Source organism: Pelecanus crispus, chromosome 5 (genome assembly GCF_030463565.1).
Source record: "Pelecanus crispus isolate bPelCri1 chromosome 5, bPelCri1.pri, whole genome shotgun sequence".
Classification (NCBI taxonomy): domain Eukaryota; kingdom Metazoa; phylum Chordata; class Aves; order Pelecaniformes; family Pelecanidae; genus Pelecanus; species Pelecanus crispus.
This window is the reverse complement of record NC_134647.1, coordinates 62963973-62979491: the sequence shown is the minus strand read 5'-3', so window position 1 is coordinate 62979491 and position 15519 is coordinate 62963973. Positions and strand designations below refer to the sequence as shown.

The 15519-nt window shown below is 41.3% G+C and overlaps 1 protein-coding gene across 1 annotated transcript in view; it reads left to right on the top strand.

Annotated features, from left to right (window-relative positions):
* The window catches only part of ROR1 (receptor tyrosine kinase like orphan receptor 1), a 171421-nt gene that overhangs the window by 116833 nt on the left and 39069 nt on the right, over window positions 1–15519 (top strand). Inside the window, exons 3-4 of the mRNA XM_075710915.1 lie at window positions 12325–12612; window positions 14096–14126. Of these exons, the coding sequence (XP_075567030.1) occupies window positions 12325–12612; window positions 14096–14126 (319 nt within the window). The remainder of the gene's footprint in view (window positions 1–12324; window positions 12613–14095; window positions 14127–15519) is intronic.

Below are 15519 nucleotides of genomic sequence, written 5' to 3'. Positions count from 1 at the left end.
CTCAATTCTTTGATTTGGCCAAATCAGCAAGCAAAGGGGTGAGGGGGCATTTAAGATAAACTTTGTTTGCCTTGTGATCATTTGACGTTTAATTACATGGTTCTGTGATTTCTGGAGAATGCTGTGTTCATTTCTTGTACTAGTAAAATGTTCCACATGGTAAAAATATTTTGGTATGTGAGTTCTGTTGGTTTATGAACTGCTTGATGTTTTGTCTGGTGAATCTTGGGATTTGAACTCAAAATTAACAAGCATCAGGTAGTCAGTTTGCCTCGATGTGTTTTATTATGAATTTTTGAGGCTTTAAATTATTAGATGGGGAAAATACATTTGCAGGTGGTAATTATGTGTGATTTGGAGCTCTCCGAAGGGTGTATATTGTAAAAAAAGGGATGTATTTCTCATTCCCCTTCATTTTGTAAATTATGCATCACCAATTATTTAAGTCAAATTGCTTAGCTTCCTCTAGCCCTTATTGCAAGGCAGTGGCCTGCAGCTCCTGAGTCAGTCTGGTCTTTGAAATGCTTCTAATGTAACATTTACGGTGGAGGGTGCTGTTAGCCACACTAACTGTGCAATTTGTCAACCACTCTTTTCATTTGTTTATAACTTTGCCAACCATTAACTATTTAGACTGAAATATCCCATAGTGGGGTTCTGCCACAGATGGTTTTTCCAAATGTTTTTGTCTGTATTTTGTTAATGTTTTTTATGAACATGTGTTCATAATGTTTATGCATAAATATGTTTTCTGTGCTTAGGTATGAAAAGAATATGTAATTCCAAACGCATTAAGGCAGGGTTGACTCTTTCATGTCTGCCTTCCCACCAGGGAAGGAGCAGCACTTTCTGGTGATCCACAACACATTGGAAAAGACAAAAGTCAACGGGCTTGTGCTTGCTGGTGGGAAAGGGAGAAAAGCATGTAGTCATTAAGCAGAGGATTCCCAATTCACAGCAAATTGCTGAAAGAAGGCATTGACAGAATGGATGCCTTATCCCACTGCAGTGATTCATCCAGGTGCCCATGGCAGGTCCGCAGGTCCGGGCTGTGCACTGGGGATGTCCCGAAGCTGTGGAGAAGTGAGGGCAGGGGTTCCCCTAAACAGGATGCCTGTGTGTTTCTTTACTGGTTTGGCAGCTTTGTTTGTTTTCAAAAAGTAAGAAATAAATAAGTGGCCTAGAAAAAGCAAGTTAGGGCCACAAAACCAAACTCTCAAAAGTTAGGAAATGCCAGAGAGAAGGCAATCGGACAGTCTTAATTCAGGCCTCTTATGATATCCTTAGCAGGCAACCTGTAGGTTACTACAGGGTAGATTTTTCTGTAGGAACCTAGCCCATGATCACAGGAGAAGACAGGGTCACACTTCATTGAAGTGGTGGAAATATTTTTTGCAGATGATCATCAGTGATATATTCTTTGTTCTCTGTGAGCCCAAGGGTTCAATTGGTAAAGCGCCCATAGATTGCTATATATTGCAAGGAAAGCTGTGTGACTCCAACCAAAACCTAGATAGAAGGGAAGGTACAGAAGAATTGTTGAAGACAGTGTAATTTTACAGTAAATTGTATCTGATCTGTGCTGAAAAATAGCCCCCAGTATCTTCTTTGTTGTTGTTCCTAATGGGAGGTTTTATGTAGGCTGGTTTCTTATGACCAGGGTAATTTTTAACCCATATTTTGGTTAGGCTTGCTATCAGCTGGTAGTTCAAATGCTCCTTTTTTTCAGTAGCATGTGCCCCGGGTGGTCATTCTACAAAGCCTTGGTTTGATTGACATAACTAGGAAACAGAAAGGTGCCTGGTGCCACCATGGACTGCCTGCCTCCTTTGGTGTCTGTTTTCTTCAAAATACTCTCCACACTGAACCAGGGTTCAGGTGTCCCACCCTCAGTGTGCTGGCTCTGTTGGAAGGCAGCAGCTCCAGAGCTAGCAGAGGTAAAACTTGGGGCGACTGCTACCATTCTGGATGTTGAGTCATCTTATTGCTCAAAGCGAAGCTTACACTTTCTGTGCTAGCGCTGGCCTCTACGTTAGTAATTAAACCATTTTCCGCGTTACTTCCATGGCACCTGCTCCTGAGCTATATTGTCAGAAACAGGTAAAATGAAGTTTCATGCTTCTAATCCACCTGGAATGCAGCAATTACCACTCGTTGGGCTGAATCCTGCATTCCTGGGGGATTACCGCCCCTTTGCTCGCTCTGATTAGCATTTAGACTGCTGTAAGCTCACACACCTAAACACAGATTTACATATGTGATTAAAATGCATTTGCTGCCCAAAAAGCTTAGTCAGAGGGGTGGATTCTCCCAGTGTGCCTACAAGCAAAGTAAGGCACACACGTTTTGTCTTGTCTAAGAGAGAAGCAGGGGCTTTAATGTGGGAGCTACTGGTTCTCCTAAAGGTCTTTGAAACTCTCGCTTGTATAAAGCCAAATATACTGCAGCTCATGCTGACTTGGTGAGTTGAAACCTCAGAGGAGAAAATTAGGCGTGCACTTAGTTTCCATTTCTTTTGCAAACAAGCATCTCAAGAAATCAACATCCACTTGTCTTTGCTGCAGTCAGCCATGAGGTCACGCAGGCGTCCCAGTAAAACTCATTTTAAAGCCTATTAAGTTCACCACATGAAAGTGGTTTCCAGCCAAATTTCCCAATTAAATGGCTGTCTGCTTTAAGTGGCTCTAACTCTACCTGCTGCCTTTTGGAAATGAGCATCTCTTCCTCAAATATGTCTCCTGTGTTTGGGAAAGAGGAACAGCTCATAGTCTTGCTAAATGATATTCTGTCTTTTGAAGTAATTACTTAATATGGTGCTTTCCCTAGCTCGGTGAGTTCTGCAGTGATTATCTTACAACTGAGCCCTGTTCAGGTTTCAATTTCTATTAAATAAGCTAAATCGACAGCATTAAACAGTTGCCTGTTTATTCTTTTTAACAGGAAATGAATTTAAAAGAGATGCAGCCACCCGTGAAGAGCTGGTGAAAGCAACGATTGATGGGAGGGAGGAGGTGGTTTCTCACCAAAACCTTAAAAAAACAAACAAACGGTGCATAAAAAATAAAAAATAATCACTTTTAAAATAAGAGAAATTTAGCTATGAGCATTTCTCTCTCTTTTCTGACTAGTAAATCATGGCATGCAGAGGGAATGCCACAAGGGAAAAAGAGAAATGAAAATGTGATCCAATAAATATTTAATTATATAAGGGGGAATAAATGAACTTCAGGGAAAAAAGGGGTCTCTGGTGGTAGCAAAAGGCCCATCTCAGGGGGTTGGTGGCAGGATGCGAAGCCTTTCACCCACAAGTTGCTCGTTGAGATTTCCCTCAGGCTGGGGGAGCCTGCAGCTGCCCGGTGGGCGGGAGACGTCCAGCAGGGACCGTAGCTCACCACTTTGTGGGGCTTGGAGAAGTCCCGCTTCGTGTCTGCTCCTACATGGCTGTGTTGCACCAGGCTTTGTAACTGCTCCTGGAACTCGCCACGGCTCAGCCATTCACTCTTGGTGGCTTAAAGCAATTTCCTTTTCTGGAAATTGTTTGATATCAGCTGGGGCAATAGGTGATATCTGAGGCAAAACAAAAAGGCCAGATGAAACTGGGAGTAAGTGGAGTTCATGAGGACGCTCTGCCCTGGTGCTAGCTTTCAGGGTCCATGCTTCATTCTTTAATGCGACTCTTTTTTGGGGTGTGCTAACAGGCAGGGGAGCAAGGCGGGTGGCCCCAGGCGTTTTTTAATCTTTCTTTCTTCCTGTTGTGTAAGGCACTGCACTCTGGTTTCTCATTTCTGCTTGCCTGCTCATTGCCTCCCCTCTCTCCTCTTACACCACAGGACAAGCTCCTGCTCCAGCTCTTTGTTTGAGAAAGCTTCCAATTTACTGTGAGCTCTTCTTTTCCCTGATCCTTATTTAAAATGGTGAAGAGCCCTTTGTTCAGCTGCTGCTTTTCCACAAAAATGACTGTGGAAGGGTAGGCTTTTCCTTCCATCAGATGTTGGTTTATTTACAAAGAAATAGATAGGCCTGAATTTGAATGAGAGCCTATTTACATCTGGTACAGTAGAGGAATTGTTTGGGAACTCTTCATCCTTAGGCAAAGATAATATTGGAATCTTTGCCAAGAAAGAGTCAGCTTAGAAATATTACTTTCTTTTAACTGTGAATAGGATTCAACTTCAGTGGACGTTCGCTCTACAGGACTGATAAGAGAACAATGCCATCACTGCGGCTGCCCCTGATCAGGTCCTCCCAGTCCCCCCATGCCCACCTGCAGCCTCCTCAGGAGCTCGTTTCATCATGGCAGCTCCCTGACCACGTGCAAGGATGTATCCTGGACATGGTTGAGCGAGAGTTGAGGACACCAGTGCTGGGGTGCAGCATGTTATCTCATTGCTGGTACCTCCTCCTCTAAGGAGCTCTTCACTTGGTCCTTCAGTTTCCAAAGAAAACCTATTAGTATGAGTTTTTGCAGATACTGCCTGTTTTCTTTCCCTTTCATGGCCTATCTGCTCTGGCAAACAAGTATAAAACATTAGAATGATTCAGGGCTTGGGAACCATTTTCATTTCCAGACATCCACAATCCCAAGCCCAGGCTTTGAGCTCCCCACTGCTCACAGCCTCTCTGTGTGGCATAGACCTTGCGGTCACTGCTTTGGCAGCACTTAGCAGTCTCATGGTGCTCCAGGTGTTATACAGAAAGCAAACATTTCCCAGAGAGCTTGGCAGCAAGAGTCAGGATTTTACAAAATGCACCCCAAATCACTCAGTGGTTTAAGGTTAAGCTGGGATTTATCCATAAGTACTCAAAGGCATATCAATACAAGGCTCACCTGCAGCAAGCATCCCTCCCCTGGGATGGTCTGGGGATCCAGAGCAGAAAATAACTGTGGAAGGCCAAAACAGGGGATGGGAGAGCTGCAGTATTTGCTCCACTACCCTGTGCGTGGGACTGCGTGTCATTAACTTCTTGGAGATCCTTGTGCAGGCAGAACATTCCCTTGTAGGGTGGGCTGGACGACGACTACAGCGCAAGAGGAGGCCACAGAGTGCGGAAGGGGCTGCAGGACATCCTGGTGGGTACAGTCATGCTGCTGATGGATTTTTTGTGTCTGGGGGCTTCCTGAGGGGAGAAGCAAGCCTTGCTGCCCTTACTGATGAATCCAGGCTAAAGCTGTCACCCTGGCAAGTCTTTTCAGGCAGGGAAATGACCTGGCTGTGAGTTCTGATAGGGAAAATCTTTCTGATGTCCCAGGGAGAATTTGACTCTTAGGCAAACTACATCTTAAAAAACATAAACAAAACCAAACGTGGAGAACACCAGGTGGATCGAGGCCTCCTGACGTTGGCCCCAGTTCTTTAGAGATTTCCAGATTTTCTTTTGAAATCACTGGATGTGAATTTGATACGTGTGGTGAAAGGGAAAGAATTACAGCTTTCACATTCATGCACAATTTACCTTTTTATTTTCCTTTATTATCTGGGGGATATTTGGTAAATCAAGCTCCCCTGATGGGGCTCACGATTCTGATTCTATTTGTGGGGTCCCGTTAGTAGCGAGGCAGTAAATTACTGCTACTTTGTTTGAAAATTTTTTTAGCCACAGTACATTAGCTCCTTTTGTTTGCTTTTCCACTGACGGAGTGTACATTTTTATTTGAGAATTTGTGTTTCTTGAATGTCTCATTTATAAATAATACAGGGTGTGAAATTTGAAGGTCACAGAACACAACCTGAAAAAGAAACCACCCTGAGTAACGTTGGGCATTCATGGCAAAAATCTTTCACAAAATGCTTCACTTACGTTGGATTTTTTATATAACCTCAACGTGTGCAGTGAATATCTGACCATTATACATAAGGTAACTATATATAATAACCTTTTTCTGGCTCATCCAGCTATCTTTGTTTATTTGAAAGATTGATAGATCAGAGGGTCAAGGGACGTGTTTTATTGTAAGTTTCTGTTCCAAATTTCCTGACATTTTTGGTTTAAAAAAAAATAGACCTTTAAAAGGCACAGAAGGGGCTAATAAGAACCAGATCCTAAAGTGATGCTATGTCAAAATGTCAAAAATAACAGCTTTTCTTTGACTCTACAGCATTAATCTTAAGGCACATACCTTTCTATACACCCTTCCTTTAATAGCTTGAGTTTTTGTACGTGGCTCTTTACTGCAGAGCAGCTTCTAAAGTGACAACAAAATCCCTTGATGGTTTTCAGTAGTTGGGTTTATAGCTGGATGTGGACATTTGTTTACCTATTCCAAATCACTTTTTTTTGTGATAAAGTTTAGAGGCTTCCTACTTGTGCTATAAAACTGGTTCCGAAGTAAAGAAAAGCTTCATTTCCCCTTGCCAGATTATAGCGTCAAAGCCATCACCAAGACATCTGTCCTTTTACCTGAAGGTTGACTCATAAAAGGAGAGGCAGATGAGAACTCTCAAATGCATATTAAGGAGTCACATTGGCATGAAGGGCAATGAGTTGTCCAGTTCCTATCCAAAAGCAATGGGATTCAGGTGCTCAGCCCCAAGTAATTTTTGGAAGTCCGTGGGCCTCTGTACTCCGGTTTTCCTCCACAAGCTCTCCCTCCCCTATGGCCCAGGGCAGTCTCTAAGCTGCTAATTATTGGAAAGTAGCAATTAATTCTGAAAATCCCAAATACAGTGAATGTCACATGTGGACATCTGAAAAGCCATAAGGCCTCGGGCAGTGGTCAGCCTGTTTCAGCTCCGTAAATTATGCTCAGGTGGCACTAAACCCTCTAGATAATGTCTGGGAAGAGAAAGCCCAACACACAGCTGCAGCATATATCCCAAATTGAGTCTTGCACATACACATCACTGAGGAAACTCATTTGAAAATAAGCTGGGCAAGCAAAGGCAGTGGAGTATTTCCTTTTGTCCCAAGACAGTTGACACTGAATATTTCCGCATGATTGTCTGGACTTCTTTAACTCTGATAATTCTTCATACAGGTTGCCAAATCATGGGTTGAGTGCGGTATCCCTTTCCTCCCACTGTCATTCCTCTACTTTTATTCATTTAAAATAAGTGAAATTCCAGCTGAGAGTCTTCCTTTTGCCCTTGTTAATAACAAGGGTCTGTTGATCAGATCCACAGATTGGACCTGCCGGGAGTTGTCTTCCTTTGTGAGTTACGGGCAGATCAAGCAATCAATGGTTAATCCTTTTTTCAGCTGAGAAGTATATGCTCTGTCTATGGCCACACTTCAGTCAAAAATCATGCTGGTTCCTTCTTTAGCTTAAAACTCAAGTTGATTGAACATATGGAACAACCAGCAAGCCCCTTCAGTGTCTTCAGGCTGGGTGGGCTCTGCATTGTTGACTTTCTCCAAAAAGAACAATTCCATATAGAAAATTTCCAACAGTCTGATCTCAGTGGTGGTGCAGATACATGTGAGTACGAGGTGCATCCAAGTGTAGCATCAGACTGGACTAATGTGGATAATCCAAAGCTCTGAATGAATGAAAATGCTTCTTTCCGGACTAGTATATTAAATGAAAATGCTTCTTTCCAGACTAGTATATTAAATTGGACAGACTGTGTCAGACCCTCTGATGTGCCTTTCTTCTTGCCAGTGTATGCTATGACAAAGAACCCATGAGCTGCTAAGCCTTTTGGTGCAAAAAAATAAATGCAATAAGCAGTCTGTAAGACTGGTGTCCCAGCTGCCTTACTCCAACAAGGTCAGGTGGTTGCTTTACGTGCTGCAATGCAGATCTGAATTTTCAAATCCAGAATTCAACTTATTCTCCAGTCCAGCAGCTGGAAATGGTGTCCCCACAGCTGTAGGTTTGCTTCAGAAAAGGTCTGGAGATGTTCCTTTCCAGAGAAGTGTGTTGTTACACATCTGTAATGGGAAGTAACTTGGTACACCGGCCTCTCTGTTGCACCTGGATTAAAGCTGTTTTCAGGCTTGTGATGGCTTGAATTGAGACTAATTTTAGCTTTTCTTTGAATATTCTGAAAGATCAGAAGGGCATAAAGAAAAGGATAAATGAAACAACAATTCTTCTCATAAAATGAACATTTCAGGGTCTAATCCTGCATCCCCATCATGCTTTAAACACCTAGTGAAATCAGAAACATATAGCACACACAGTACTTGGGGGAAAAAAGGTCTCACTATGGCCAGCAAAATACTCCTCCAAGCAAAGAGGGTGTTACTGCTCCAAGATGTGTCTTTGGTAATTTAAGATAGAGTAACCATGTGGTCACAGAGGAGATTAGCATTCCTTGGCCAGAGAGGACGAGCTTTTATTTTGAAAGCCACCTGGGTTCCACTTAAAAGTAGTAGAATACTTCAGGATTTATTACGACTGGGCAGGCTCCTATTTAACAATGTCAAGACGGAGCTGTGGAAATACACACACTTTTCTTCTTTTGAGACACGCAATGCACTACATTTCGTCCTTGCACAGCTGTTGCTATTCTGTAACATCAAACCAGCAAAAAGTTTGGCCATGAAGGATACCTAATATTTGGATTTTATATGCAGTGTCTCCAATTTATGCGCTTAGAATCATGAAGATGACTTATGATGTGTTGTGTTTGCATTGGCAACGGCTCAAAACCAGAAATATATTTCAGGCTTGGCTTTCCAGATATTATCTCAAGTCATTTAAAAGTTCATTATAGGGCACCCGCTAGTGCTGCTATAGTAAAGCGGCTGTCAGCATTTTTCAAGGGTTTATAACTCAGCCATTAAAAAAAAAAAATCTCTGTGGGCTGAAACTTGGCATTCAAGGTCTAGGCCCAACAGTAAATTGTTTTTACAAATTAAAAAAAAATCAGTTTGACTATTATTAAATTATAGGTGGGCTAAATTTTATTTAGAACTTTTTCAGGCTATTCTCCCATACCTCTGTAAATTAAAATGTTTGCAAAATGTTTTTATAGAGTGCTACTCTAAAATATGGATGGGCTTTTGTTATGTTCTTGAAACCCTGAGATTTAACTTAAAATATAATAACAGTGCTTATCCCAGCATAGCACTTTTCACCTTCAATGTGCTTTACGAGCATTATCTCATTAATGTACATAACAGCCTCCCCATGATGTAAGAGGGATTATTATCCTCACTTTATAGGTGGAGAGATTGAGCCAAAAGGTTTAAGGCTGTTTTTAAAAGGACTTAGTTGCACAAATCCCATGTGAGCTTTGATTGGCTTTGGGTGTCTACTTCCCTTTGGCGCTCCTAAAAATCACAACTGAAGTGATTCACCCAAGACTACTCAGAGCCAGGATTAAAACTCAGACTTTCCAATGGCCAGTGCCACTACACTGGTTAATTCTCAGAAGTGCAGTAATTACTTTGTACATAAGAACTGTCGTGTTTCTAAGAAATTATTCTTTAGGTCAGAGGGAGTCTACTCTGGGCATCTGGGGAGCTCCTTGATGGCAGGGAGACTGTCAAATGAAATATGGTAAAATATGGCGTGCTCTAAGACCATGGCCATGAGACACAGTGTCTTCATTGTGTGTGCAAGCAGCAGGTCCATCCTGTTTTGTCAGCCCTGTTCGCCTCCTGCTGAAAGCAGAAAAGGAGGGTTTACTGCCATTTTTCTTGGCCTTTGGTCCAAGATGGAGGAGATGTTAATGCTGATGGCACCAGAGAGTGGCTGACAGGGGGTGACCTGGGCAGAAACCTGGCTGCAGGCAGGAACTATTTTATATGTTCTTTGCATAGTTGTTATTAAAGGAAGAGAATGGTGGCAGTAGCTTTGGAGATTTGATGGGCTTTGGTAGGTGAGAGTTAGACAGAAGTATTAAAAATAAAACTGTGCTTCTCTTCGGCCCCTCCATGCTGGGCAAGGACAGCAATGCGCATAATTTTGTATGTCTCAGTAACAGTCCAGGTTTTTTTGGAAGCACTGGTTCACCTTCAGCTCATTTTCAATTACAGAACTGCTTTATCTGTGAGAAGCATTTTCTCATGAAGCTTCCAATTGCTTGAAACCTGCCCTGTTTTAAATCTCATCTCAGGTGATCTGCTTGATCTGATTTATGATTTGAATGCAGAATCTATGGATTTGAGGACTAGGCTAAGCTCAATTTAGCAGATGCATTTTGTTTTAGTGTTTCTGTAGTAGTTAGTGGACGAAGGTGGAGAACACTTAGAGAAGAGTCAGAAGCTCCTGATGCTGAGAGGCTATTTCTGTTTGTACCTATAGAGAAGTTGCACCATAGCTCTTGCATTACAGCCATACTTTTTCACTGACTTATTGTTGCTACTGATACTTCAAAATCCTTCTCCAGCCTTTGGAAACCTACCCTAAATCCTTACTCCTTTATTTGCCTCTCCTGTATACATAGGAACTTTAAAATATTATATTTATTGTGGTGTTTGTCAGCAAGACCATCACAGGACTGAGGCCGTTCTGTTCTCTGGCTGTGTTATGCTGTAGATGTCTGAACCAGTCTTTGAAATGTTATCAGGAATTATATAAACGACTGTGGTATAGAAATGTTACATTGGATAATTAAATGTGGTTATCCAGTTCCATGCTATTAGTGTGATTTTATTAAACCCAGATTGTGGAGAGAACCCAGGAATACGTGTGCTGACTTAGATTATGCTTCCCGGTGAGGTTATTAAGATAGCAAGTCAGAAACATTTCTAGTCTTGTAATGAAACATGCAGAAATGATTCTGGAGAGCTAGAAGGCCAGTCTGACACCCCTGGCAAGAGACATCGAACCCTGTTGTCTGTCTTCACCAAGGGTTGGGATCCCTGCCCTTTTTACCCCGTACATAGATTTCCTAACTAATTAGATCCATGGGAGCGTAGGTAAAAGTAGGGTTTTTTTGCACAGTGTTATACCTGCACATTAAAAGGCTAGTTGATCAGTGAAAAAAATATGTGTGGACAGTTCCTTTGTGTTAAACGTTTATCCTAATAGCTCCTGGGGACCAAATGAGAACAGGAACGCATTGTATAAAGTGTATAAATACTGGGTAACAGTTTACATGCTAAACAGATTAAATACAAAGGAAAGAGATATTGATATACTTAAAACATAATGAAGGGAGTAGCTAGTGAAGACATGATTAAAATAAATAATTAGGGAAGTGGATTAGTTAGGCAAGTTAGTTGGCTAAACTGTTTTTATACATGCTAGAGATTTTTTTTCATAATTTTAGGCAGGCTTATTGCTGGAGTTAACAGTAGATGTACCTGAGGATGGTGGAGCATAAGCAGCACAGCACAGGTTTACTTACTGATGGGCTTTTCTTGACCTCCTGGGTTGGCTCTGAGAGCGTAGGAGCAGAGTACAGCCTCTGGATTTCTCATTCCTTGGCCTCCCTGCTGAGACAGCCAGCAGATGATAATGGGGTTTGGCCACTAATGACCACTGTTAGATTTGAACCACTGACACAGAGATGAAAGCCCGTGTATTCCATTCCCTGTACCCAATCCATCTTGCTCTCTGCCTTTAAAGGATTTAATTAAATGTTGAATACAGTTAACTAGAAATAGTCCTCTTCCTGAATGATGCAGAATGAAATAGCACTTGACAGGAGAAGGCAATGCTCACAAATGGATTAGAAGAGATTAATTTTGCTAAATTTTGATTTATCATTCTCTATCTTAACAAAAGAATTCTTGATCTTCTGCTTGCACCTATCATGAGACCTATTTCAGATTTAAGATAAACCTTAGTGCTCTTAGCAAGGGAAATACCGAGTGAGAAAAAAATCTCCATCTCCTAGATACGATCCTTATTCCTCATCTATGCAGTTAGTGCTTACAAAATCATTGACAATATACTGTCTATGCTGCTCTGTGAATCAATTAAAAATGGCTCAGAGATCTTCACTTCTGAGCGATTAATTTAATATATTCCTATATTTCGTGGGTCCTAACATGGGCAGAGGCATCAAAATGAGCAGCCAGATTTCTGATACATGTTTTTCATGTTTATTAGTTAGCAAAAACGAAAAATAAAAGAAAAAAGAGAAGCAGTGTTACCTCCTTTTTCTGTGTTGAATGAAGCCAAATAGGATGATGTTGAGAAAGTAGAGACAATCTATGGGTATATGAAGGACAAGAAGTTTTCAAGTAATACAGCATTACTATAGTGCAATGGGAGTTCCAAAATTTGTTCCTTTTATTACCATGCAAAACTATGTGGGACCTATTGCCTGCCCTGAAATATCAATTAACAAGTAGTATTGTTTTCTACTAAACCTGATAGCCACTTCCTTTGTTTCCCTTTCAAAGACAAGCATGAGCTTTCTTTAAAATGATATTTCCCAAGCTGGAGTTCTTTATTCACCCTTTTTTCTTTTTACATAACAGACTACTTCTTGACGCTTGATGAACCTATGAATAACATAACTACCACCCTTGGCCAGACTGCAGAGCTGCACTGTAAAGTCTCTGGCAACCCTCCTCCGACGGTCCGTTGGCTGAAAAACGATGCTCCAGTTGTCCAAGAACCCCGGAGGATCTCCTTCCGTGCCACAAGCTATGGGTCTCGACTGCGAATAAGGAACCTTGACACAACAGATACTGGCTACTTCCAGTGTGTTGCGACTAATGGCAGAAAGACTGTTTCTACAACTGGTGTGCTGTTTGTGAAGTTTGGTAAGCTTTCTTCTTTTAAGCTGTTCAAACTATTACTTAAAAAAAAAAGCTCTGGAGAAAGGTGTGTTTATCCACTGGAAATGAATGCACTGATGTAGTAATATCAGCTGGTCTGATTCAGCCTATTTCTGGGAGCATCTCTGGGTTGGCAGCTTATCCTCTCTGCCTGTTTGCTCTTTGCTCAGCTGAGAAGCCTGCGTTGCCAGCTGTAGTGATGGCTTTTACTATATAAAAGCCTACTGGAAGCAGGACTGAAACACAGGGGTCACTAAACAGCAATGTTCATTAATATGCTACCTGACTGGATTCAGACCATACAAGAAAAAATACTTTATTCTTAAGTGCCTGAGTGACCTCCTTTTTCTCTAGTAAGTGAGAAATTTCAGCTTGCAGTATAGATTGGAGGCATGTTAGTGATATATATATATATACACACACAGACCTATCGGGTAAAATAAGCACTTTTTCTTCAAAGTTTATATTGAGATAATTGCCTTCAAAGCTGATCTTATGACTGAGAAGATTCCAAATAAAAAACAGGTTTTGCGCATCTTCTCCTCCACCTCCACATTTCAGAGGGAAACAATTCACTGAGATGAAGATGTTTGCATGGAGTCCTGGTTAATCCTCTTAGGAACTGGACAAATAACACACAATGAATGATATATGTGATGAGTTTCATAGCATTTTTTCATAAATCTCCCACATTTTCTAATTTCTAATAAGAAATTAATCATTAGATGTTCTCTCATGAGGCAGTTGTTGTCCTTTAGCCTGTATCTGAAATGTAGGAGATTTTTATCTGAGCAATGGTACCTTTATAGATGCTCCTGTAGAAAACAGTGAGTATTTTCCTTTTTTCTGACTGGAGCAATATTTAATGTCACAATTCAGTTTCTAGAGCAAATACTCATTAGTAAGAACTTCCTTGAAATCTGCTGCAGCCGACTGTTCCATCTGTGCTGTGCCAGTGAACGTGTACTCCAACCTGCTCAGCCCTTCCAGTAGCTGCCAAAATATAAGCCCCAAGGGCAGTAACAACAAAACCTTCTCAGCCAAAGCCCACTGAGGTCAGAACAAATTTGATCAATGCATCTGAATCTGGCTGAGGATGAACTCCCTGATAAATAATGAAGATTGATGGCGGAAATGGTTTTCTCCCAGTTATAGTTACAACATGCTTTTGTACAAGCCTCCTGTGGTTTGCTGTAACCTTTTCTGTGATGGTCTGAGACACAGCTGAATTGCAGAATGAGTGCATCACCTGTTTATTGTCCTCGTCTGTGGCATTTTGCAGACAATCACTGCTACAGGATACAGGCTTGGTTTTGGTACTGAGAAACTGTGACTTGTCTGTTAAACTACATAAACCACATCCAACATGACAGACTGTTACTTACATCTTTTAAGAGGTTTTCAAAAGCTTCGTGCTTGCTACCTCACCATAACTCATCACACTGTTTTTCTTCTGTCACTTTTCCAGGTCCCCCGCCAACAGCAAGTCCAGGATCATCGTAAGTTTTCATGTCTGTTATGTCAATTCATTAATCTTGCATTTCAGCAGTCAGAAGTTCATTTTTTATTTTGTGTGACAGGAGCACTTTTACATTCCTCTTTAAGTCAGATAGTATGGTAATTTATTATAACTGAATTATCTGTCTCATAGATATATTTTCAAGTTATCATGTCAACTCCTATTTCTTGCCCTAGACTTCTTAATTTCCAATATTATTACCTTTAGATCCTCTGGTGCCTTCAGTCTTTGAATTGATTTCAGTGTACCTACAGGTATGAATAGAAACTGATCTTCATACACATCACGGTCCAATCCGAAAATATTTATCGCTATAAGTAGCTTTTAATACCTAGGGGCTTCTTACTGATTTTAAGGGGACTGATGGTTGTAAACTGTATCGGTATGTATCTGTACCTGTATTAGTAAACTGTCTTAAAACTGAGTTTTTAAAGATTGGATACGTGAGTCGGGGTAGCGGCTGTTTTTACAACAGCTCCCTGTATCCTGGAGCTCTGTTTGGTTCCTGCTGCTGGGTCCATGCTGCCTGGGTCTGAGCAGTTGCCGTGTTGTTGTATTTTGGCAGTGGAGCTTCTGTCTTTGGTAGCTTTTGAGAACGTACATTTATCTTCCCCTCTAGTTTCAAGATACATGATCAAACTTGCTCGCCTTTTGTAGTCCCTTACAGTTTTCAAGTGTGATCTTCAACTGTTCTGAAGCTTGAAATTAATTTTGTGGTAGTGTGTCCAGCTTATTCACATCTTACATGCATGGAACAATACTGAAAACCTGCCTCTCCTGGTGAGGGAAGTTGCGCCATTAGAAGAGAAATACAGTACCAACTAAAACATAAAATGAAACTATTAATACGATTACAAGGGATGCAAAAGCTTGGGGATGTGAATGTTCCTGACTGTCCTTATAGAAGATTGTTCACAAAGTATTGCAGAGGATATAAATTAGGGGAAGCATCTGACCACAAAAGGACATGCTAGGATGCCCTCTAATGGAACATCATAAAATGTGGTTTTGTCTTCCCTTTTGAAGGTACCTGACATGAAGTTACTGAGTTTGATTTGGAAAGGGAGCTCTTTGCTTGGACTTAGGCTCCGTTTTGTGATTGCAGTCTTCTGGGAAGGAAAGCTTCGTGGTGCTGTGGGAAGTGGGGGCTGTTGGAGACTTAATTAATGAGTTGAGGAGATGTGTATTTTTTGTCTGCTTCCACCTAGTTTGGAGTTTCTGAAATTTGTAAGGTTAAGCAACGCATCCTTGGTGGTCAGAAACCCACGGAAGAACAGTGTGAGCACAGAAAGCAGAGCTCTGTGCTGGAATTCCACTGTCTAGGCCACTCAGGATTGCCTCACTTTTTTAAAACAGCATAGGTTTGGGAACAT